Raw genomic sequence first — 26,267 nt, 5'->3', positions numbered from 1 at the left:
CCTTTATGGTCCTCTCTTCTAGTTGGTGCTCTCACCTGTGACAAAATTCAGCTTGCAAGCTCTACAGGGAAGGGCATTTATCTTATTTGTTCTGTAAAATGCATATTAAATATTGAGTGCTGAACAAACAATCAGAATAATAGCTTACAGCACCTTAGTTATCTTTAGCATCTTGGAAAAGAACACTGTTCAGCAAGAAAAGAATTTTTTATAAAATAAGCATCACTTGCAAGGAGAGCAGTTTTTGTTTCCCATTCTTTTGCTTCACTTACTCTATTATTTCTTATCAAGCATGTCATCTTCTAAGGACTTAAATCTAACTCTGCGACCAGCTTCAGTGGGCATACCTGCAGGAATGATAGTCTGAATTGGAAACTCCTCAAACAGGATTGTCTTCTCACTGTGTAAATGATAAAAATCTCATGAAGAATAGAGAGGAGAATTTAATTTAATGGTTTCAAGTAACTTTACGCATAACCTTAAATGGAAGATGTCTTGATGACAGTCTAACACACAATCCTGTTTATAATACACTTTATACATATAATGCTTTCCATTCATAAACATCTTTTAATTTTTTTACAATTATTCACAGGAATCATGTCACTCTCCCGGCTTTACAGCAGCTGTTTTACTTCTCATTGCAATGGCCCTGTGAAAAAAAAAAAAAAAGGGACTGTAAGTGAAACAACACACATTTTCCACGGAAAACTAGCTGGTACACTGTAATTTAATGCTTTAGTTCCCTGCACACTTGCTTTTCCAAGGAAATCAGGGCTTATGTTTTATCTTCCACAGTATAGTCTCTATATGCTGGTCCTGCTGGTTCACTCAGACATCTAAATTTTTGTCTACACCAGTATTTTCCTTAAATCCTGATTCTGTACTAAAGATGCTGTCATTTGCCTGTTGATGGCAACTTGTTCAGCAAGTACAAGCAGGCCTGGTTTCTTCCAATGCTGCTTCAGCACTGACCAGATCATGGCAGAATTAATCATCAGCATAGTAGCTGCTGCTATCTGACCATCAGTAGCATTTCCACTGCTCCTGCTACACAGAAATACGTTGTAGTCACTCAGGATTTCTGAGAAGTCACATCTAAACATTATTAGCCTGCTCCAATTTTGCTCCATTTCAGGGATTTGTTTGTATCCAGGCTGGAGTCTAGCTATGGTTTAGAAATGCTGACTAGACATAGTTAAAATAGAAATAAATAAATTCTCAGCTGATTATATCCACCATGTGGATCCAGCACAGTGATAATTTCATTCCTGGTGCTCCCTGGCATTTGAAAACGAGACAGGCCAGCAACGCTAAATCAACTATTTTCAGTAGCCAGTTTTCCCAGAGCAACCACCTCTTTTCCCCAGGAAAACCAATTTTATCTATGTAGCTTGTAACAGCAAAACATCCATCTATGCACACTCTGTACCTAAGCCTCCTTTCTAATCCTGAAGCAATACAGCCACTGTTTCTCACCCTGTGAATTGAACCAACCCATTTCACCAATATGCAGACAGAACCAAGCATACAAACCAGCACAACACTCTGCAAATGTCATCTGTGACAGAGCACAGAGATATCTGCCTTGGGTAGTGAGCTATCACATCACAGATGTGATACTTGGTTTCTGGGAGGCATTGCAAAATATCAAATGCTATCTGGTAGCACACTCTGGATTTGGGGAAAAAAAATAATTCAGGCTTATTTTCCCCCTTTCTTTTATGTAAGAAGGGTTTTGTCTGATTTTTTTCTTCTCTCTACACTTTACATCTAAAAGGAATACAGTATAGTTTTAGTATGATAGCACTACAAGAACTTGAGGTTTTGTGTGTCTCCCCTGACTCCCGCTAAGTCCTCTAAGGGCTCAGACAGGCTTTCAACATGTCCCAAAATCTGGGACCCAGGAAATAGAATCCCTTCCACCCTTGGAACTGGAAACTCTGAATATGGCACAGTTACATATGTAGGGCAAAAGTATAACTGACCTTCACCTGTAAAACCAGAACTTCTGGTAGTTATACAGGTGCTGTACCACTGGATAAAAACAATAATTTAATTGCTTAATGTAGACAAGGCCTCTGAGGAATCTCCTTCTTTAAATAACCCAGCCAAATCAAAACTTCATCAGCAAAACTCTTCTGAACTCCCTCAGCAAAGAGGAACTTGAAATACTTTGCCAGGTATGCTAAAAGGAAACAGTAGTTCCCCCTTTTCAACCATTCAAAGAAACCAAAAAAGATACACACTTGGACAACCAAGTTCAAACAGGATTGTTCAAGTAGTAAGTTTCAGAGGATGCCCAAAGCACAACAAATATGACCGCTGAACTATCAGGATGCATTACTTCTGCGGGTTAAGAAACAAAGCCAAACCCCCAGAGCTGGACCGAATTCCAACGTCTACACAATGGGCGATGCCTCGTAGGGCCGACTGACACGTTTTGTGAGAAACCACAGAAAAATGACGCGTCTAAAATCCATTAAAACGTATCTGATGCTTTAACTTCTTATCAGGTTTATCTCAAGCTGTGGAAATTTCTGTCAATACGGCCTTTTTAGACAATTCCTTCCACGCGGCGCTCCCAAGGCACTCTATAACCATCATCAAACGCAGCAGCGACCGGGGCAGCAGCGGAGCGTCGCTCCCCCGGCCGTGCCGGGAGACGCCGAGGCACCGCGGCGACCCGGGGGCCGCAGGGCGAGGGGGCGGCCTTAACCCGGGGCCACTCCCGGGCCGTGCGCCCTGACCTCCGCCCGCGGGCAGGGCGGGCTGGGCAGCGCCGGCGTTCCGCCTTAGCGCGGGGAAGCTCCGGCGGGGCCGCGCCGGGATCCGCCCGCAGGGTCTTTGTTCCCGCGGCCGCGGCGGCTCTTTGTTGGTGCCACAGCCCGAGCGCGGGCCCCGCGCTAAGGCGGCGCACGGGGCTCCCGCCGCTTCTCCCGCGGGGCCTCCCGCCGGCACCGCGCTCCCCGCCGGGCCGCGCTGACCCCGCCGCCGCGTGTCCCCGGCCGCCGGGCGGGCACTCGCGCTGCACCTGGCCGCGCCTCGCCCCGCCCCGGCCCCCGCCGGGCCCCGGCCGTCCCCCCCGGCCGGCGGGAGCAGGGCAGCGAGAGGAAGGCGGGACACGGAGGGCACTCTCCGGAGGCGCGCGCCGGCGGGAGGCGACGGCCGCCGGGAGCGCGCGCAGGCGCGCACACGCCCGGGAAGGGGAGGAGGAGGGCGGGCGGCCGGGCGGGGGCGCGCACGGCCGGTGTGTGAGGGAGAGAGCGAGGGGAGGGCGATCCCGGGGCGGAGAAAGGCGGCGGCAGCGGCGGCTTCGCTCGGCTCAGGGCAGGCGAGCTGCCACAGGCGCTGCCGAGCCGGGAGATACGGCGGGCGCTGCCGACTCGGGGCATCCTTCCTCTTCCTCCCCGCCCCCTGCCCGCCCTTCCCCCTTTTCTTTCTCTCCTTCCCCACTGTCCGCCGGGGCCGATCGCTGTCGGCGGCACGATCCCGGGGCGTTTCCGCGGCGCCCGAGCCGGCAGCGGCCGCGGGGAGAGCCAGTGCCTGCCCTGCCCGGCCGGGACTGAGGGACTCCCCGCTCCGTCCGGGGCTCGGCTGAGAGGGCCTGGCCCCGGCCCCGGCTCGGCTCCCCGGCGGCGGGCTCGGCGAGGATGTCGGGCGGCGGCGGCAGCCGGGAGGAGGAGCGGCGCAAACTCGCCGACATCATCAACCACTGGAACGCGAACCGGCTGGACCTGTTCGAGATCAGCGACCCCACCGAGGTGAGCGACCCCGGCGAGGGCCTCCCGCCCGGCCGGCCCGGTGAGACGCCGCGCCCGGGCCAGGCCGCGCCCCGCGGCCGCCGGGCTCCCGCGCCGCCCCCCGCCCCGGCCGGCGGCTCGGACACGGGCGCTCCTGCGCTGTCCGCGGCCGGGGCTCCGCTCCTCGGTGGGCAGCGAGGGCCCCTGGCCGTGCCCAGGTGGAGGCAGGTTGCAGCGGCCGGGGAGAGGAAGGGAGCGCAGGGCCGGAGCCCTCCCCTCCTCCCTCTGTTCCCTCCCGCAGGCACATGCCGGCCTGACCCCGCGGGACAGGCGGCTCCGGGGCAGGGGAGAAACCCGCTGGGAGATGGAGGTGGCGAAAGGGGGCGGGCAAGGGCGACAACACAGGAGCTGCCCCCGTCCCGAGCTCGACAGCGGGTACCTCCGTGGGTTTTTGGGTTTTTTTTGTCTGTCTGTGACTCTAACAGTACATACAGGCGGCTGGTGGAGGAGAATTGAGGAGCCTGGTGCTAGGCGCTTTTTTTGTTGCTAGCTTGTTTGTTTCTTTAAATATTCGTCTTTGTGCGGAAGGCGCCTCTTACAAAGCAACCTGCCGCTTGCAGTCCGGCGGCTCTCCGGGTTGCTGGTGCAATCCCCGGAGTGGCTTTCCCAGGGCGTGACGGACGGAGCGCCTTGGCTCTCCGAGCCTGCAGGCTGCCAGCCCGCCGCCTAAAGTAAATACCAGGAGCAGGTTCGTAGTCCCGAGTTTACATGTTGTACTGGAAAAACACAGCGGGTAATTTCTGCCTAATGAAGTGGGTGTTTCTGATGGCCTAGAGAGGCTGGGGTTTGTCCTTTTTAAAAAAAAATAGAAATGTAATAGTCAAACCACACCCTCCCGCTGCCCCTTGTCATGTTCCCTTTGGCTGGTTCGTGCTGCGCGTCTGGTTTGAAAGCGGCGAGGGGGGGTAGGGGGAGGGCTGGGGACGCAGGTTACAGCCCTGTTTGTGTGTGACAGCGGGCTCCCTGCTCACAGGGTGGAGGCTGATCATGTGCGTGTTCCCGGGGAAAAGGAGGAAATTCACACTTGCTCTTGGCCTGGCCCTGGTTGTTTATTAACAGAAGCCTCTGAGAAATCACGTTGGCTTGGTCTTGGAGCTGGCTCCTGTTCTGCACCTTGGTGCTGACTGCTAGCAGAGCCACGAAAAAGTGTTGAAAGCAATTCTAAGATTAGGAACTACGACACCTTCGGGTATTTTCAGTTCTGCTCATTGCAGACAGTTTCTTGAACGCAAAGATGAAGGTTTTCTGTGATTATTCCCTACATCTTACAAGATTTATCATAATTAGAGTTCCTTGATTGCATTGCTTAGGTTTTAACAATGTCATTGTTGCTTGACAGTCACTGTCTCAAAAAAGTGGGCTAAAGCCAGTGTCAAGCTTTCCATGATTGTGTTTGAGAACATAGCACGGTCTTTTTGGAATTGCAGGTTGACTGCTACCTGCCTGTGGCTGAACTTCTTGTTTTATTGATGTGTTTGTCCATTCCCAGTACTTTCTAACTCCAGACTGGCTTCTTTGTGTTTATGGCAGACTGTGCTTCTGTGGTTTTGTTAGTAAGTAGTTTAACAAATTATACTTTCTTTAGGTCAGCCATGCATGTTTATTATTGTAGTTAACTAGAGTTTGCACAAAAGTCACCAGCTTCATTGTAAATATTATTGAAAGAAAAAATAATTTTACTGGCATTCACTCCACACTTCTGCACTTAAGCATCCTGTATAGGAGCATACTCACCATTGTCAGTGATGACATTTCAGTTGAACTACTGAATGTAAAAAATGAAGTGCATGCATAAATCCTTGAATACATGAGGTCTTTAGCTTACTGGTTCTAAAAGCATTTGATAACACTGCAGGTGAGTTTACATCATACTGGCAGCAGGTAACAATTTTATAGATAAAGTATGTTTTCCTTCCAGATAATTACATTTACAAATGCTCGCATTTATTTTCACTCTTTCCCTGAGCTGACACAAATTTGGCAATATTTTCAACCTAGATCATGGTGTGATTCACATTTGTACTGTTTATCAGCTTAAATGAAAGCCCTTTTACTAGACTGCTTGAGAACTGACAATCCTCTGTTGTTTCCCTGTTTTTCCAGGCTCAGCTTGATCATAAGGCATATCTTGCTTTTTGTAGGGACTGCAGCAAGTCTGGCATCTGTGAAGGTGCAGTAACCTGGATATGACTTTTGGCTGTGTGTGCCTGAGCTGAGTCAAACTGAGTCATTTTAAGCTGTCCAGGCATTGTTGTTGGGCTGCTGGGTCAGGGTTGTAGCCCAGACTGCAGACTGTCATCCAGGAGCTGCTGGTTGGATGCATCAGTAGAGTTGATGCCTTGTAGTGATTCTTCAGGCACTTCCTCAGTGAAAGTGACCTGGTTTAAGTGAGTTGTAACTTTCCTATGTAAGAGAGTAGGATTTTCCAGAGGGCTAATCACAGCCTTTGTAGTGGGGTTCAGAGTTTTTGGTAAAGCAAAGGAAAAGTGAAATCTAGTGTAAATTGACTAGGGTTCTGACAGTATAGACTATGCAGTGACAGTGAAAGGAATTCAGTGTGACCAACTGATGTACCTTGGTATTAGTTTGGAAGGTCTGATTCTTTGGTGAGATGCAGTTGTTCCAACTCCATTAGATCCTCTTGGCTTTACTGCAGTGTGTAAAATGTGACTTTGTTTTGAAGGTTGGGTGGCATTTTGAAAGTAGTTCAAATGTGTGGGGCTATATTCGGAGAATTGGTTCATGAAATTAATCTGTTTGAATTCCTGTTAATATTTTATTGAGTAGACTAGTCCTAGGGGATTAGAAATCTACTTGTTTACTTGCCTCTTGAGAGACTTCAGGAACAAATTGTTAAGGTATGTAAGACATTGAAGAGGAAGAGCAAAGCCTGGATAGGGCATGTTGAGTTCTGTTACTGTTTCTTAACTTCTCTTTGACTCTAGTAGTTAACTAAGTCATTCAGAGTGCCTTTACCCCAGCAAAACAAAAATAAAAACTTTCTTTTGCATGCTCAGAGTTGAGTATTCCTCTCTCTGTATTATGTGGAAAGCTGAAAGACTTCTTGGGAGTGAGGATTTCATATCTTCACTGGCCTTCACTGAAGTAATTTGTGGACTCATGCTTGAGAGCAAAGTGATAATTTAAAATTTATTAGATATTTACCTATTTGAGCCATTGTTGCTGTTATGAGAAACCTGTTAATTTGCACTATTTTACTCTGAAATTTTAAAATTATTTTTATTCAGAAAGTAGCTCAGAGAAGCTCTGTGGCTTGAGAAACTTATAATTGAGCAAACCCAAAACTCTGCATTTACTAGCAGAAGTTTAAATGATAGTGTTTCAGGAGTGCTGCTAGGTACAGACCTTTGTTAAAGATGTCTGTAATACTGGTCATCATTTAAACTTGATTAAGCTTTAATGTCTCTACTTACGTGAGGCAGCTACTCACTTTGGCAATTTAAAAAAAATACTGGGCTTTTTGGGGGAAGGTGGAGTGAACTGTGTTTTTGTTTGTAGATAAATTAACAGATTCTAAATGAAGCAGAGCGTTAACCTTTTTCTTCAATTGTTTCTCCTTGCCCTTGGTCCAAGTATTGTGGATGCTTTTTCCTTTTTCTTTTTTTATTTTTTTTTTGTCAGGCATAGAAACACAGTAGAGAGACTTAGAAAAGACTCTGGCCTTTTGCAGTAGGAGATAAAATGATGGTTTGATCTTGATTTAAGTCTTGGGTGCTTACAGCATCCAAAGTTTTCAAAAAGGAGTGAGTTCGAATGAGTGATTTTGTAATAAGTGCAGAGTTTTTTTGGGAACTTGTAGATAGGAAATGATTTGCATTTATACAGTTTAGCTTTTTTAACCTCCTCGTTTAATAAAAGTGCTAACTGGAGTTGATTGTTATATAACATGGATGTTTTGGGAGAGAGGAAGGAATGGAGGGGTACTGTAGACCATGCATTTATCACTGTTTGAATGCATCTAATAAGATGCCATATCTGAACTCTGTGTTACAATTATTGTTGATGACAAAATAAGGTTTCATCCTTAATTTATGCTTTCATAGCTGTTATATGAGAGGAAGAGAGGTGTTGTGTTTTTTCTAAGCATGGTTTGTGGACTAGGAGTGTGAATTGCATTTAATTCTTTTGAGACAGACACTTTGTAGAACAAGTGGGATTTTTTTATAACAATTGCCCAGGGGCTGGAGGATTGTTGTCAGAAACATTGATCTGTTGTAGTTTTGTTTTCTGATGGAGAATGTTTTTCTAGACTAATATACCTCTGTGTCAGCAAAAGTAGAAAGGTCTAATCAAAAAGCTTAGAGAAATAACATGCTTTGCATTAAAGAATAATTCCTGAGACTTTGACTTTTAAATGGCCTTCATTAAAAAAAAAAAGAAGGCATTTCAAAAGTCTTCATGGTTATTTGATTACTTTATGTGTGAAAAAACTTAGTCTTAGCAACAAGTTATTAGAAATAACCCTTCAGAATGTGGGCGGGGCTTTTTTTTCCAGGTTGCTTTGTTTTGGTTTTTTTTAATGTTGACTTTCCATGTGTTGTGTTATGTATGTTTGGTCTATTCAGTATGTTTTATGTTGTTTTCTTTGGCTTTAAATACAGGTAAGCAATCTATTAACAGAAAATATTGCACAGTACACTGCATGGCAGGATTTTTTAGGGCTGATGGAATTCTGGGCTTCTTCTGAACTTTTTGGTTTCAGATATGTTTCTGGTTCATTAAGTGTCACAGGGAAGGTATAAGCTTTACAGCCTTTTAATGGTAGTCATGCAAGTTTGTTCTTTAAATCTAGTTAAAGCAACAAGAAATGGGAATTTTTAGGTTTTAACCCCCCTGCTGTTTATCTGCATGGTTGCTCACCCGCAAAAAGATCTCACCCTTTAAAAATCTGGCTCTGAGGCTTTTTCAAGACCTGTTTTTAAAATTGGTAATCTGTTGTGTTATGGGTGATACTAGTAGTGGAAATGCAAGTCTGGAGCTAAGGAAACACCATCTAAATTGTGGAAATACTTGTGCCCTCTCCACCAGTTGGATTGCACCACTTTCAGTAGTTTAAGCAAGTGCAACTCTTCACACTGTATAGACCTCAAGAAGCTGGTAATATATCTGAAGGTATTGTCCTTTTCAGTTTGCCAAACCCATGGTGTGGAAAGTAAACTCTCTTTGCAACAAATGTTTAAACTACTATTTAGTCAGTCTGGGAGGGTGATTGGAATCCTGAGGACTGATGCCTGTGCTTTTTAGTGAACAGAATGTTTTTCAAATAATTGCTACCACTAAGCAGGCACAGTTCAAGAGGACATAAAAACACTGAGGCATTAGTTAGAGGTTTGGGATTACTAATTGCACTTTACTGAGTCTGTTGAGCTCTGCATTAAAATGGTTGGAAAAAAGAAGTCAGGGATGCAGGCCTGCTCACGTGCATCAGGAGGAGTATTTGGAGACCAGTTTTCCTTTAACTGAGTCAAAGTGAATAGTCATTACAAATGAAGTCTTAGTGCTCTCTAGAGAGTCCCAATTATAAGTTTGAATTAAGATACTGACCACAGTCTACAGACATCATAATGTAATGAAAATAATTCTAGGAAGAAGTTTTAGACTGTGCTTTTAATATTCCTTATATAAGTTATTTCTTGAGCCAGTGGCCAATTAGTTCCATTCAATTCAGACATGCTGGCTTTAAGAATTCCCTCCTGATGTGTGGATCTGTTCCCTGCCTGAAATGCCATTGACAAGCATTACTTTTCAGCTGAAAAACCCCCAGTCATCTAGACATGTAAGGGATTTGCTTTGTTTGTGCAAGTGTGTTTTTTCTGTCAAAACCATTTCTCTTTCGGAGAGGTTAAACCAAGATGAATGGAACACACTGTCATGATTTTTGAGGAAAACTTAGCTTTATGATTAATGAAATTCTGCTCTTGTGTCTAGATGCTTTTGTCATCTAAAGGGGGTAACAAAAGCTAAAACCTAGCTGGAAGGTGATAGAAGTTGAAATGAACTGGTGTTTGTGGGAAGGCTGCAGATAATAAGAAACCACTCTGAGTTTGTCTTTGTGTCAGTATCTGTTGGAGTAGTTGCATTTTTATAAATAAAGGGAAATAAATGGTAGCTGTGCAAAATTCAGAACATGCATAAAGAAAACTCCTTGTTTTGAGCAGTGGTTCTGAAGAAGGTGGAGTTGAGACTCACAGTGTGAATTAGTGAACTAAATGTTGTGATAAACTTTAGAGAAGTCTAATTTAGCAGATATTACAGATACGTAATGGAGTGTCTACTCTGTTTTTCAAAGTGAACTTCATGCTAATGGAAGCCTCTTCTGAAGTGTGTTTGAGTAAAGCACTGTTTAGGTAATTGTTGATTTTTCAAGATTTTTGGCTAGATTTGGAAGAATATTTACATGTAAAATAGATATTGAGTGATGCTCATTTCATCTTGTGCAAAGACTGAAGCTTGTTAATTTCTGCTGTTAAGATTGCTCAGTAGATAAATGAAAGAGGTAATTGATAGTTGTTCTGGATGCATGCATCACTTGGCTCATAATTGTGTTAAACTTCTTGCAGAGATTCCTCTTTCCCCTCAGGTCTTTAATTGCAAGTAAAAATTACTGCTTTTTTGTAACTGTCCCTGTCTGGAAGCTTAAGAATCAAAGATGAAAACTTAAGTCAACAGAGATAAAACTCTGTAGTAGTTCAGACCTAGCAGTAGCAGTCAGATTATCTTCCTGGACTGTATCCTGCCTCATGAGCTTTTGCATAATGAAGATGTATAACGTTGTAACATAACTTTTTTCAAGTTTTCCACGTGGTTGGTTGCCTTCAGTCATTCAGTTGCAGTTCTGCCTTTCGCTGCTGTCTAGTTTGGTTCTCAAGAAAGACTAAAAAAACTGCTTTGACATGAAGAAGTCCAGTGTTCTTTTTTTTTTTTTTTAGCCATCACCTGTTTTTCTCATACCTTCTTATTATGCATGGCTTCAATGTTTTCTTGTGTTAGGTACATGTAACTTGCTAAAACTGTTTTCTTTAATGCTTCAGGATAATGGTCATCTCCTTCTCTTACAGGCATTGCCCTCAAGGTTATCAACTTATTGTTATTACATATTCAATTAAATTTTCTAGATCTTCTTCTGCCATTGCGTGCTCAAGTCAGACAGCTCCTCTTCAGATCATCTTCTAGCACAGAGGGCTCCCTCTTACTAGGGAGCCATTCCTCTGATTCTTGCTCATTCTTGTCTCCAATGAAGATGCCTTCTATGTAGATACTACTTGCTTCATTTCTCTGTGCAACTGAGTAGAAGAGGGCTCTTTCATGCCCTGGTCTGTCTTGCAGAATTTTGTTGTAGATTACTCATTACTCTGGGAAATTTGTTTAGGGTTGGAATCCTGTAAGAACTGGAAAAAGTCCTAGGACTAGGGTTGTCATCTAGAAGATCAGTATAGGGCATTAGTTTTAAGTGCAAATTTGCACTCAAATGTAAACTTTACTTGGTTACATGAATTTGTAATTTGTGTTTGAATTTCATCATATTAATAGAAGAGTCTATAGGAGTTTGATTGTACTGATGAAATTGTGTACACTGCTCTAAGTTTGTTCATGTCATCTCTTCCAGTGAAGAGCAGAAATTACACATCATTACTTTTGAAAATTTTAAACTTTTATTAAGTGGTGCTTGGTATATCTTAAGAATAATAATAAATGGATTTCTAAATTTACTTCTGTATTACAAGATTATGAAATAGATTCAACTTTAAAAAAATATGAGTTACTATAGTGATTCTATTCAAGGATGTTAGAAAACTGGCTGGTTTGGTATGGAACTGGCAATTGTATGTGTTTGGCTATGACCCCTATTGCCAGGTCAACTCCTGGGTAAATATTTTGGAATGGCTTTTATGCACTACAGTACTAGTTGCTATAGAGTGATGGCAGACTGAAACAATGGCTGCAGGGTGGGGTTTTTTATTTGGTCAGTGTTTTTCTTACTATGATAATTTGCACTCTTGTGACTAGAACTCAGAAATAAGAAAGCTCTCACAAAAGCTCACTACCTAGTGAAAGATGATAGTGTCCTGATTATGTGGTTTAAGGCTTCCCCTTGGTGAATTGTGTCCCAGGGCATGGCCCTGCTGTGTAGTATGGGAACCTTTTATAGTGTGAAAAAGTGAAAAAGAATAAGTTGTCTGACAACAGTATTTATTTGGCTGACAAAGTATGTTGCTCAGAGCAGTATTTGTGAACTAAGATTTCAGTGCGTAGACTTTTCAAGCACTCCATGATGTGTTTAGTAGAGCTTTCTCTTGGTTAGATGACTTGATTTGTCAGTCCACACTCTTCTATTTTTTTAGAGGCAAGATACAGTTTGATGACATTGTCATGCTTTTACATATATTTACATTTTGCTTTTTCATGTATTGTATTGCTTACAAAACCCAATGGAAAATCAGAATCTCACTTCTTAATGAAAATTGGGGCTGTTGGATAACCTGTGGTTGGGCAAGAGTTCAAAGGACAGAGAAACCCTGCCCCAATGTCTAAAACAAGAAAAGGTCTCATTCTCTTTGCCCTCCAAAAGGTGCTCTGCTTTGAGCAGTACATCAGCTTGACATTCAGAAGGTCCCTTTAAACATTTTGTTATTGTTCTCAATTTTAGTAAAAACAATTTTGCCATGTTCTTAATTTTAAAAACATTGTGACAATGCTGTCTGTGATACAGTGCCCTGGATGGGAAATTGTCTATGTGGAAACAAACAAAATTGAACCAGGTTGTGTTACAGAAAGCTTTGCAGTGCTAAAATGCTTTTCATAATACCACTTCTTTTATGTTGAGAAATCTGGTTTGCATTCACCTTCCGTGTACAATTTGATAATGTTTTCTGCGTTCAGATCATATCCAAGCATTGCATATTTCTTGTAGAATGCTGTGTGTTTTATTGGGAAACATGTAAGTTGTTGCCACTTAAAGTGATAGCCTTACTGAACATGGCTGCTACTTACTTTCAGTGCAGACAGAATGAAAGTTTTAAGACTTCTTTAATACTCACTGTACGGCTTCTGGCTGTTTAAAGATTAGGATAGTTTATTTTCATATCTGGAAAAGGAAAATAATCTGAAAGTGGTGATGGAAAGCCAGTGTTTACTAATGAAAACACTGCTCAATCCTGCTAATTGATTTTGATGGATTTGCCTGTTAGGTCTAGTGTTTGCTGTATAGTGAAGAAGGTCAGAACTGGAATTACTTTAGATTATTGCATTTTGTGATCCAATTTTTTAGCTTTTTGAAACCTTTAAAAAAATAAAAGGCCAACCAACTGTTTCCTTCTTTAAAAATCAGTGAAATGCTCTAATAAGGCCCTTCTTTGTTTTGAGTGAGATGTATTGTAATACTTTTGATAAAGTCTCCAACAATACTGAAACTGTATCTAGTATTTCATGAGAGTTTTTCTTGTTGCCATAGTGCAGCAAAGACTATTTCAATAAATTCACTTGTTATGCCTATAGCAAACTGTTTTCAGACAGATAAGGATTGATATGTAGAATGGGGGAAAAAAAAAGAGAACAATGAAGTAATTTTATGCGCTGACTACTGGTATAGTCACCAAAGCCACCTACCAGCATCCAAAGACCTAACCAACCCAAAGTGGTGACATTATTGCAGTTGTGGGAAGTTTTCAATATATGAGCTGGGTTTGCAGTCTGCCTCAGGTGTTCTGTCCATTAAACAGGAAAAAAAAAGTGAAAGAAGAGAGGATTTATCTCTCTCCTAGAGCCTTTGTCAGGATTTACAGTAAAACATCTAGTTTTCTATTACCTTCTGATTTCTGCCTGTCTGTAGCTTTTGGCTAAAGTAGGATCCTGTAAAGTAGGATCTGTGATGAAATTAGAGTGTGTGAGTTTTACAGTGTTCAAAATTCTGGTAGAATTTTCGGAAGCAATAATCAACTGTATCTCCTAACATTCTGATACTGGCTCAGTATCTTGAGTATTAGATGTTCTGAAGGAGCTACTAATTCTTACTGTTGTAAATAAATTGTTTGTAGTCTGCTACAAGCTCCAGAATACTTTCGTTTCACGATTTGCTTTCTCACCTGCATTAAGTTTAAGCTTGAGCTCAAAAAATTGGTGCCTCAAATTTTTGATAGATTAGACACATTTGAAAACTTTGCCTTCTCAAAGAAGTCTTCATTCATTTTGAGTGATCAAGTGGCAGCACAAAAATTGGTAGCGTGTACCAATGTGAGACAGTCACGTATTGAAGCTCAAGTGTTGTACAATGTTCTGATACTGGTGGTTTGGAAAAACTTTTGAAACTCAGCACTTGCTTAAGTGCCTGTCTTATCTTCAGTGTTCCACATTTGTCTCCGGGTCTTTGACATTCTTGTGTGTATGGACGCTCATAAATATCCATGTATATAATTATAAATGTACTGATCTAGCTTTCTCAGTAAACCTACCTGTGTTGAGACCTTTTCCCCCTCATTTCCTCCCACATGCACTCTGTGCCAAAACTCTCACATCCACAACCTTAAACCAGACACTCCAAACTTCTACTTTCAGGGAAAAATACCAATTACAGCAATCTCCAAATGTGTTCTTCCTGCTGCACTGGCTTCAGAGAGCAGCCTTATGATTCTCTGCCTCTGTGAGAAGTTTCCCGCGAGGTTACAGATCAGCCATTAGATCCTGTACAGCTGCCATGTGGACTTTGGAGTTTGGAGTGGCCTTGCAGTTGAAGCTGTGTATAGCCAGCGAGTCTGTGTGCTGATGGTGGCTGTGACACCTGCGTTTTCTTCTAAGGGAGGGAGTGCTTTTGTGCTTGCTGTACTGTTATAACCATAGATACTTCTCCCTTATTTTGGAGAGGATTCCTTTTAAGAAGCTTTTGGCTTGTGTCATCTCTTCTGGGTATCTGTTCAGTAGAGACAGAGTGAGTTTCCTGGATTAACTGAATTCCTTAGCTGCTGAGAAGGAAATCTTGCTCCAAGGGGAAAAATGCCTTCCTAACCACCTCAGTGGTAATAAGGATGGTACTCAGAGCATGTAGAGCTTAATTTATCCAAATCCCGAGAATAAATAGGATGTTGCTGTACATTGCAAAAGGGTCAGGACAATTTCTCTGATCCTTGATGTACATGCCTTTCTCCTAGTGTCTGTTGTGTTCTTCTATGGCAATATCATGATGTTATCAGTAGTAGTAGAAACCTGCAAGTAGAGTGAGATACCAACATATTTCTGATACCTTTATATCCTTAATTTATGAAGTGAAATGTTGAATAGCAGTGTTCTTTGTCATGGCTGATGGATGTGTGAGTAATCTGAAGCTATTTCCACCCCAGCAACTGCAAGAGAGGATGAACACTTTCACAGGTACACACACACACGCACACACTGTGTTCTGCAGCCCCTTCTTCATCCACCTCTCAGCATTTCTGAGGCACAGAAAGGAAGTGGGCAGTGTTGACCCTTTTCCTGCCATCCCTGCCATCATGTGATTGCTGTCATGGGGTTCTGTCTTCTGCCACGCAGGACTGCCCATCTTTGATTGTCTTCCAGCTCTGTGGTGTTGATGATACTGACTTTTACAGCAACCACAAGTATATGGTAGCGTTAAATTTGCATGACCAGCCCTTTCTCTGCCTTATTCTCCACCCCCAATGTCCGTCTGACTTAAACGTCATTAAATGTTGACAACATTTTAAAATTGGTGCTTAGTTTATTTCAGCATTTATTTTTTATATTTACATATGTGAAATTTAGGTAAAATAAAAAAAAAACCTTCAAGTTTAGGTTTTGCTAAAGCTTACTGCATTTGTTTTTGGGAAGAGCTGCTTACTTGTATGCAAGGAGACTTTTCAATTACTGAGCTTTCCTGTTTGTATATGCCATTACAAAATAATGTGGTAGTCTGACTTTTCCTTATGTTGATTATCTGTCTAAACCAGTTTTATAAGTAGAACATTTAGGATACATTTTGTTCACGCAATGAGCAATTTTAAGTCTAATGCTTGAAAGTGGGCAATGGTCATTCAAGTGTGTTTGGAACTGAGCCATATTACTTGATTTGACTTTTTTTCCCCTTTGGAATGCTTCTCCAAGTTGTTGCTATTAGCAAAATTCAGAGTTGGGACTAGATGGTGTTCAAGGTCCCTTGCAGCTCAAGCCATGCCATGGTTCTAAGATGATATTTATTTAGATCATGCTTAGCTTGTATGTGTGAATAGCTGTATCATCTTCATAAACTGTCTTGGTTTGTATAAAAGAAACCTAACATTCTCACTTTGTTATAATGTTTCCAGGACAGTGGGATGGGAAAAGTGATGCAATTTCATTAAGAAATGTGTTGAAAACTGTTGTAAATTTAGTTACTACAGAGGCAGAAAGAGAAGCTAGATTTTTATAATGTATGCAATTCTCTAGGTTATCCTAATTTGGGATTTCACCCTATAAGACATAGGGATAAGGGAGTTAATCACACTTAGAGTGTCATCTACCAGCACCATCACACCACCTCTGGTTTAACTCTTGCATGAGTTCTATGGTGCAGCAAAGATTGCCCCTTTTCTCTATTGGGGAGCTGCATACAGTTGGAACAGTTATGTATCTTCCTAGAAAAATTGAATAATTCTCATATTTGGGGTTTTGTTTGTTTCAGAAATACTTCTGTATCAAATGTACACGAGACTGCCTCACGTCAGTAAATAGGTAACCTTAGTTGCAAATGTGAGGAATCAAAGTGCTGAGGGGGTGGAATGGACCTTAAGGATCACCTGGTTACAACCCCACCTGCCATGGGGGGGGCCCCTCCAACTAGACCAGGTTGGGTTATCCAGTCTGGCCTTGGACCCTGCCAGGGTCAGGGCACCCACAGCCTCCCTTGGAAACCTGTTCCAGTGTCTCACCACCCCCACAATAAAGAACTTCTTCCTAATATCTAATCTTTCCCCTCTTTCAGTTTTTGTCCCATCACTGGAGTTCTTGTCAGACTCCTTTTCTAGCTTCCCTGTAGGCCCCTTTCAGATATTGGAAGGCTGCTTGAGATTTCCACACAACCTTCTCTTCCAGGCTGAACAGCCCTGGCTTTTTCCCCAGCAATTTCCTTTTTCCACATGTGTAACTTTCTGGTGTTCTAACATCTTGTAAGCTGTTAATTAAGGCAAGCATATATGTTTTATTAACGTTTTTGAAGTGAATACTGAATTGAAAGAAATTCAAAATCCCCAAATGCTTTGCAATAGTAGTTAAAAAAAATAAATCTATTTGAATGAGTTACTCTAAGTATCTAATCATAGAGAAAGTTTGTGTCTCACTGTGGAGAGTAATAAAAAATGCACAGAACAAATGGTACGGTGTTAACTAAGACTATATAAAATGTGCCTGTGCTTTTGCTTGGAGTTTGGGTTTTTTGTTTCATATGATTTTGTTTCTATACAAATAAGCTTGTAGGAATAAGTCTGGAAAAGTTCACTGTCCTCAGTGGTAGCGAAACACACATGCTGTAGTCAGGATGCATACTGCACTAGGAGACAGCATTGGTTGTTATTTAAAAGGAAAAGAAGCTAGAGACTTCTTAGATTTGTAAATTCTTTTCCACTTCTGCATGATCCTGTCTTTGCTTCCTGACAGAATTTTTGTTTTGGGTCATCTTCTCCTATTCTTGTGCCATACTCCTGCACTAATGAGAGGGTGGACCTCATTGGTATAACTTTTCAGCTGTGTTAATTCTGATTATTTGCTGCAGAGATTGTTTGGCTAACATTAGCAGTTAAAGCCTAAATTGTTTCACTGTGAGTCAGAGTGTACTTGAAATCTTGTACAGTAGTATCATTTATGCCTTCATTAACTATGTTTTAATATCTGAGTAAGCCAAACCAAGTTACTGAATGCTTTTGTAATCTGAGCCTGTTTAAACTCGAAATAGTCCTGTTCACGGTTAATCATCTGCGTTAATGTTTGCATTGTAACTTGTCCTTGCTCTGTGTGCCACCCAACTGACAGGCCCTTGATAAGGATAAAATTAAGGATATTTGATACAATTGTGTTTCAGAGCAAGAAAATGCCTGAAAGTAAGCAACCATTTAATTTTCTGATAGTTTCTTGCAATGTAGAGATGACAAATGAAAGGTGGGAATTTAAGTGAAGTTAACTAAACATACAAGCCGTGTCACTGGCTGCAAAACTAACTACTGGGCAGGGGTGCAGAACTTGGTTAAAAGTGAGAGTTCATGCACAGTACACTGGCAAACATTCTTCTGGCAACTCCTGATTAACAGAGCTGTAGAGACCAGTTTTGTTAACTAATGTTGTACGATGAAAACAGTAATTTGTTCTCTTCTAGAAGAAATCTGTAGAGTAGAGCTGGTGGCACTTTTTAAAACACAGCTCTTTGGTAACCAAATGTGCTATTTGAAGGTGAAATGAGCATTTTTATAAGTAGACTCCCTGAGCAGAGTTACTTTCCTGGCTTGGGAAATACTTCTCACTTTCTTGTTCTATATTTTAAAAAAGTATATAATAATATTCTATGCAAATAAAAAAGTATATTTTTTGTGTCTTTGAAACATATTACAAAAAAGCCAGTTGCAAGAATAAAATTGCAGTATAAAATTTACTTCAGTGTCTTGAAAGAATTAGATTGTATTTTCAAAATAAAAGCATTTCAAGCATTTTTTTCATGAAACTGTAGAATATTCTAGAGGATTGGAATTTAAATAGTGAACAAATTTTACTTAAGAAAAAAAACCCAAGAATTGCGTTGCTTTAATAAAAATGCATCTGATCTGGGCTTGATTATTGTAAGAATCTGCTCCTTGAGATGACTTTCTTCTTGAAACAAGCATGAAAATTTTCAGTGCTTATTTTTGTAAACCTTACTGATGATGGAGAGGGGGTAGCATGTGGGACAGGGAGTAATGGCATGTCTGAGTTCACCAGTTCTTGATCACAGCTTAAAAACGAATGGCTACTGGAACTACCATTTCTGACTTTGATGTTGCAAATGACTCCATCTAAGTTTATTAGTATGGATTGGTCCGAGGAGAACAGCTTACAAAATGGACATCTACATCCTTACAGAGAAAATTATGCTTTCTCTTTTCTGTCATTCAGAAGAACTTCTGAAAAATTTGGCTTTGGGGAAAAGATGTGTTTGCTGGCTTTGAACTATTCCAAGGATAGGGCATCCACCACCTTGCTGGGCAACCTCAGAATAAAGAATTTCTTCTTAATAGCTAATATAAATCTACTCTTTCTCAGTTTAAAACCATTCCCCTTAGTCCTGTCCATTAAGTGCCCTTGTAAAAAGTCCCTCTCCATGTTTTTTGTAGCCCCCTTTAGGTACTGTAAGGCTGCTATAAAAATGCTTCCCTAAAGTCTTCAGTTCTCCAGGCTGAAAAACCCCAATGTCTCAGCTGTCATAGGAGAGGTGCTCCAGCCTTCTGATAATTCCTCTCCTGATCTCTCTTTTATCTTGGTCTATCCCACTTCCCTTTTGTTCCTGCTTTCTGAGTTTGTTTTCTTCTGATGTTCTGTTGCTTTGTGGTGTTCTCAAAATCAAGCTGTTTGCTGTGGTTAGTTTGTAATTATTATTATTATTATTATTAATAATAATAATAATAATATTTCCACCCACTCCTGCCTTCCTGTGCCTCACATGCCCTATAGCAACTATAGGTTAGCAACAAATGTGTATTGATGGTAATGAATCACTTCCCTTGTTCCACTCAGGTGCCTGTCTAAAGCTTCAGGACTGAACTGCTTTCAAAAGTAACATGTAGAACCCATGGAAATCTCACTGGTTTGAGGATGTAAGGAGGGTGGGGAATATTGAATTTTTTTTGTTCAAAACCACTTCTTCTGAGTTTTTGCCTTAAATTTCTGTATCTCTTGAGTTTTCTGATCTTTCATTGTTTTTTGGTTATATAATCTTTCTTGAAGGATGAACTTCTATGCTAAAAGAAGTATTATTTCAGGCATACAGGTCATTTTATCTATATTAAAAGTGAAATCATTATGCAGTTCACTAACTACAAAAGTGTTCTGCAAAAGAAAACTTCTCAGATGCCAGGGAATAGTCAAGTAGTGGAACGGGTTGCACAGGGAGGTTGTGCAGTTTCTGTCCATGGAGATTTCTAAGAGCAGGCTGGAGAAAGCTGCAAAAGAGCCTGGAAGACCTCAGAAATGACCTTTCTTTCACTAGGAGTTAGGATTGGAAACTCCTGAAGTTCCTTTCTCCCTGAATTATCCTGTAACCTTAGATGGTTCCATGGTGTACATACCCATTCCAGTTTATTTCCAATTGTGATGCTTTGCATTGCATTATTAATTACTCTTCTTATGTGTAGTAGAACCACTTATATGGGCTTTACTGTCTCTGTTGTCTGCCAGTTGGGCTTGTACCTGAAGAGAAATTTACAAATGTTATGCTGCCACTTAGAGTACTTTATTTAGCTTTTTTCATCCCTTTATTAGTCATGGTTCCTGTTGAGACACATGTTGGTACATCTCAGTATTGGGGGCTCTCCTGTTGGTTGGAGGTCATGCCTAAATTAAGGGTGTCTGCCTGCCTGCCTGCTGTAACAATTAGTGTTTTCTGTAGCTGAACAGTCTTGGAAAATTAGCCTGTCCTCTACAGATGTTTAAATATGTTCCTTTGATTAAAGATGTTAAAATATGATCTTTTGATTTGGAATAGACATCAGGAGATTTCTGCTCCAGCCTTCTGCTTGAAGAAGTGTCAGTCCTGATGCTCCTGAGGGCTTTTCTCATAAGGTATTGAAAACCCCCTAAGGACCAGTAACTGCAGGAGCTCTGGGCACTCTCCTTCATTGGCTTGACTGTCCTAATGATGAAAAAAGTTTTCTGTATAGTCAGTTTCAAGGCTGCTTTTGTTTCAACTTAATGTCCAGTGTTTGTCCTCCCACCATGCCCTGATGATCACTGTTTCATTGCCTTCTTGGCCTCTTTGCAGATCCTCTGAGCTGCTTTGTAGGTCTCCCCAAAGCCAGCTCTTCTCCAGGAGCCAGAAACTCAGCTCCTTCTGTCTTGCCTCCTAAGATGGTTCTTCAGCCTCCTAAACATTCTGTAGCTCTCTGCTGAACTTCAGCTGATTTCTGTTCTTCCTGTACTGACAGCACAAAAACAGAGTGTTGGGTAGAGCAATGCAATTGTTTTACTAGACCTAAAGCTTCTATTACTCGTGTTAATGCAGCTAAGCATGATGTTGACTTTGCTGCCAGGCCATGCATCTGAATCATCTTCAGCTTGCTGTTCACCAAGATCCTCAGGTTTTCTTTAGCAGAGCTTCTTCCCAGCCAGTCTTTTCTTGAGTCTGTGTTGTTGCAAGATATTTTACCTTTCATATTTGTCAGGACTTCTGCCCTTGTTGAATTCTGTTGAACTGAAAATCTACTCAAAACCTCAAGCAAAAAACAAAGCAAAAATACCCCACCTAAACCCCCACTTTGAAGAATTTCCTTTGGCAAAGCCTTTAGGCATGTGCTTGAAAGCTTTGAGTATTGAAATGCTTGGATTCTTCTTGAAATTGAGCACAGCATTCTTCTACCCATCCTGCACAACCTTCGAGACTGAAAATACCTTATTGTTTCAGGATCACTTCATACATGACCTAATCAAACTATGTTCTGTCAATGTATCCTGTGTGAGGGATTGCCTAGGGGAGATTGGGTGAGGTCCTAGTGCTGCAGGACTGGAAGTGTTTGTAAGTTGTGTAAATTGCACACAGTTTTGCTCCCATTTTCTGTTCCAGTGCTTCTTCCTTCTCCAGGTGACACACCTGTATTAGTTACTGGAATGGATAGTTGCAGTGCATGAACTGTGCTGGATTATTTTTGTTGATATGTGTTTTTTGGGAATAAAGATTTGCTTTCACTCCTGATTATTGTTAGTGTATAAAACTGTATTTGTACAGTATGGTGTACTGACTAGTTCAATTACTCATTCTCAGCGTCATGTTCTTTGTTTTGAGTTCTGCTATTGTGATATTGGTCTCTGTGTGATGCTGAAAAGTAGGCCATGCTGGTAGTGTACCCTTTTTGATAGAAGAAATGCTGAAGTTTGAAAGCAGACTATGATCTTGCCTGGCCACAGATATTTGTAGCGACTTTGTTACTTCAATGGAGCATTTTTACAGTTAAAATTAAAGTTGCTGTTTTGAAACCTGGGTAGCATTAGACTGTTAATACTGCAAATGTTCTTAGGCCAGTTTTAATATAATAGGCATTTTAAACTGAAATAAACCAAATAAGAAACATCTCAGAAACTCAGCATTGAATTGTATATGTTGATATTAAATTTAAAGAAGCTTTAAGTCACCTTTTCTGCATGTTGTGTTTGAATCTTTTTAGATGCAATCTTGCTAGCCATTCTTAAGTAGCTGAACTACTACTTTAGCTGTTAATCCCTACATCCAGATGCTTATTCTAGGATTTCCTTCCAAAAAACCATGTTTTAAAAGGTTTATTTTGCACCCTGGGAAGTCATTACATCAGGACTGGTTTGCCTCAGAAGTTCAGAGATCAGAATTGTGAGTTCCTGAAGAAAAATACCCTTCTGATGATCTCCTTTCATAAGTGGAATGTGCTCAGCTGAAGACAGTCATTGCAGTGAGTGGGGGGAGACTGCCTAGGTTATGACAACATGAAGTCTTAAGGGTGAGCAAACTCTGGAAGGGAGCTGTTGAGTTGGATTCTCTAATATCTGTAATCATCTGCTCTCTCAGTTCTAGGAATGAAGCTGCTACCTAGAGTAAGCAATGTACAAATGCAGAATTGCACTGTTTATTTTCAAGTTCCTTATTCCAGACTAGGGTGGGTAGGAAGGGCGAGGAAGAAAGTAGTAATGTGAAGGATGCCTATGTGATGATTAAGTATTCAGCTTTTCAGTTGTCTTTTTGTTGTTTCTATCTCCTCCCAGCTCCACACACCCAGTCTTGTAACTGATGATGTGACTGACCTGCCCTCTGGAGCTTCCTCACTCTTCTGTGAGCAGGCGGTGGCAACCTTTTGTGGAACAAAGAGCAAGGCACTGCGAAATGAGGGGGCAGTATTAGTCTGCTTGCTGACCTACCAGACTAGATTTGTTCTGATGCTAAAATGAGAAGTGAGCAAGCAATTCTTGACTGCTTCAAATTTTGGGAACTTAATCAATTGAATTAATCCCATACTTGCCTTTCAGCCCCTCATCAAGACTAAAAGTGAGGTTAGATTTCTGCATTACCTTGTATTGCAACAGAATGATAATTTAAGATGTCTTATATAATTTTAAAGAAGTAATGATATATTAGTGTTTACGACTGGGAAAAGAGCTGCCTTTCTACTTTTTGAGAATCATATTTTTTCATAAAACATGAGTAGTCTTGCACAGAACACTTACTCTAATGAGAGACTCAACTCCAAAATATTTGAGAGGTTATGATAACAATTGTAATTCAAACTATTTTTTTGAACTGGGGTATGTGTATCTCGACTATGGTTTGAAAAACTGTTGGTGGTTTCTGACTGAATTCCTTCTGACAGAAAATCGCTGGAGTTGGTCTTTATGCTACTACCACAAGATACCTTTCTCTAGATTATTTCTGCTGTTATGAAGAGAACTGCAAAGGAAATGAGGAGCTTCCTGTGTAATCAACTGGTCAGCTGCTGTTTCCTCTATCGGGAATAGTGTTGGCGATTACTCACAGTCGCTGTGTTTGCATTGTTGTCCTGAGCATGGAATAAGAGACTGTGAAGCAGTAGAAAAAAAGGGAAATACAGTGGCCCTGCACTTATGGAATACTGCAGTTACAGAAAGAAAGTAGCTTTTTACACCCATAGTTCAGCTTTTGAGTGCTTCTCTGTTTTAATGAATGGTGGCACAATAAAACGTTACCTTTAGCAGATCTAAGTGAGCCTTTTAAACATGCGTAGCCCACCCTGTCTCTGAACTGACTTTGTTAATTGACCGCTTTTTAAAATCTCATTGCCTTTTAATAATTTTGTTTCCTCTCCTCCTCTGGCTTGTTTTGTTGGAATGGTGCTACTGTGGTCTCTGTAGGACTTTGGAGACTCTGTAAAAACTGCCAGTGTTTGTGTGTGGACAACATCTGATGCAGCACTGTTTTGCGGAAGATCTCTTGGCATTGCTGAGTAATTCCTGTACCATTTGTGTCATTCCTGCTTGAGCTGAACCCTTGCCTTTTTATGCTCAGGACATTTAAAAAAATTTGGAGGCTAGAGTTAGCTGGTGATTTGAGCTCTAATGGACTTTGCACTTGGTGACTCCTGATGTTTTGGAGAAAATACTACTTACAATAGAAAATAATGCCACATTGGTCTTTGATACCTTTAGTTACTTTTAGTTGAAACAGTAGAGAACTATGTATATTTGTGTGTAGTGCTACTCATAGGTGAGAGTTGCTATGTCCTCTAGTACTAAAACAAAACCATGGCTAAAGTTCTGCTCAGTTAAATGTTTTAATAATTGAATTACAGTCTGATTTTATTTTAATAGCCTTTTTTAGGTCTATTATAGTGAGTTTCAAATACTGTATTACTTTCATAATGTTTTGTTTGTTCATCCTTAGGCAAGCGAAACAGATGTTTAGACAGGGATGATGAAATTTCTGCATTCCCACAGATAACCAGTTTATTTCCACTTGGAAGCCAGCCTCTATCATATCTCTGTCAAACCTCATGATTGGTTGGATTTCTGGGTCTGCAGAAGCATTCCTTGCCTCTGTAAACTACTGCTGTTGGTTTTATTTTGGGTGCCAAAGCTACCCAAGGGAAAAGTTCATTGGTGAGGTTTCACACTTATAGCTGAAGTTGGTAAATGGCTTTCTAGCTGCAAGAGAGTGCTCCCTTCACCCCTTCTTCAATTGAACAGGTTTGTTTGGGTTTTTTTAATGCCTTCTTTATGCTGGCTTTTGGTTTTATGTGACTCCATGGTGAAGTTCTTAGGGAAGCTGGGAGACTAGGATTAGTTCTTGTTGGGCTTTTCTCTCTGAACTGGCTCATTAGAGTTCACCTAAATGCCTGTGTTGAAACAATTATAGTGACACACAGCTGGAGTGGGGGTAGAAAAGGATGAGGAAAGCCCCTTCCAATGTAACTGTTAGTTGCCATTGGATTAGCTTAATGTCATATTTTCCCTTGGTGCCACAAGCAGGATTTACAGAGTAATTTTGCTCTTGAGATAGCCATCCAGTAATCAACAGTCAGGGACTTTTTGGGGAATTTATTTCTACGTCTATGTGACTAATGCCTTCCGTGTTCTGTAATGATAATAATAATATGGAAGATACATAAAAGAAGAAAGTATTCATGTATAGAGATTTTGTTAGATAAGCCTGTTTAGAGAGTAGGACCTTTCAGCCAATGAACTTGCTTCCAGTCTGGCAAAACAGACGCTGTTGTAGATTGGGAGCAAATGTGGAATCCCATTGGGGAAAAGGAAGTTGGTGGTAATTGGAATGTAAAATCCTTCTTCAGTGAGATGGGCGCCAGCTCAAGTACAAAACATTAAAGTGTATTGTTGTCTTGATAGCTACATGGTATCTTCTCTTTCAAATCTAAAAGTAAACAGAGCATTGAGGGAGTAAAATCAGAAGCAAGGTAATGCTTTTGGTCGTGCAGGTGCCTTAGGAATAAACCTTTTTATATGCTGGGGAGTGCTTTGAGCTAGCTTTTGTGATGGAATGGAGGATTTTGTAGTATGAGAACAGTCAAAAGAAAACATCACAAAACAGGGAGTACAAAACCACTGTCAGTATGAAGATATTGTATATATGGTGTTTCTGCAGAGAAAGCCCTTTTTTAGCTGTCAGCAGTTGTTTTTAAATGCAACTAACTGAGGCTGAATGTCATTCACAAAGCACAGTGCTTGATGAAATTGTTGCCAAAGATTATACAACAGGTTTAAGTAGGATTTGCAGAGAGAAGGCTATCAACAGATGAATTTTACCAAACTATTAGAATTACTGGATAGATTTTTCACAAACTGTGGCCTTGGTAGTCCAACATGAAGATAGCCAATATTAAGATAACTAATGACGTTAAAAAACTGCTTTGTAAGTTTTAAGAAATTACCTGATTCCTTTAAATATAAAAATGAGGCTTCCTGGAGGAGTTTTTGAGTGACTGAATTAAAAAAAAAAAACCCAAACAAACAAAACCACAACTCTCTGGGGAACATGCTCCCGTTTGGAAGCTGTAATGTCAACCCTGTATTTTCTTTTTAGTATTCAAGTTAATGCTTTCTAATGTTGAAAACTGTGTGGCAATTTCATGTGTTAATTTGAAATGTGTTTGGTTGTAGTGAATGAATATTTTTTTTTTCTGAATGTGTGGTAGAAGTAACCAGAAGGATGTCTTAGCTCGTGTATGTGTATGTTACCCTAGGCAAAGCTGCATATAAAAGCAGAGAGGTTGTGTGTCTTTGGCTATGACACAGATC

At 41.0% G+C, this 26,267-nt stretch overlaps 1 protein-coding gene across 23 annotated transcripts in view; it reads left to right on the top strand.

Annotated features, from left to right (window-relative positions):
- The first annotated feature begins 3,618 nt into the window (after positions 1-3,618).
- AFDN (afadin, adherens junction formation factor) overlaps positions 3,619-26,267 on the top strand; it is a 115,487-nt gene continuing 92,838 nt past the window's right edge. For all 23 annotated transcript variants that reach the window (XR_010027120.1, XM_063151749.1, XM_063151735.1 and 20 more), the window contains exon 1: positions 3,619-3,764. Coding sequence is in view for 22 of the 23 variants with exons in the window: in XM_063151749.1 (XP_063007819.1) it covers positions 3,654-3,764 (111 nt within the window). In the remaining variant the exon portion in view is untranslated. The remainder of the gene's footprint in view (positions 3,765-26,267) is intronic.

Source organism: Melospiza melodia, chromosome 3 (genome assembly GCF_035770615.1).
Source record: "Melospiza melodia melodia isolate bMelMel2 chromosome 3, bMelMel2.pri, whole genome shotgun sequence".
Classification (NCBI taxonomy): Eukaryota; Metazoa; Chordata; class Aves; order Passeriformes; family Passerellidae; genus Melospiza; species Melospiza melodia.
Note: the sequence above shows the minus strand (reverse complement) of the source record. Positions and strands in the feature narration are given on the sequence as shown.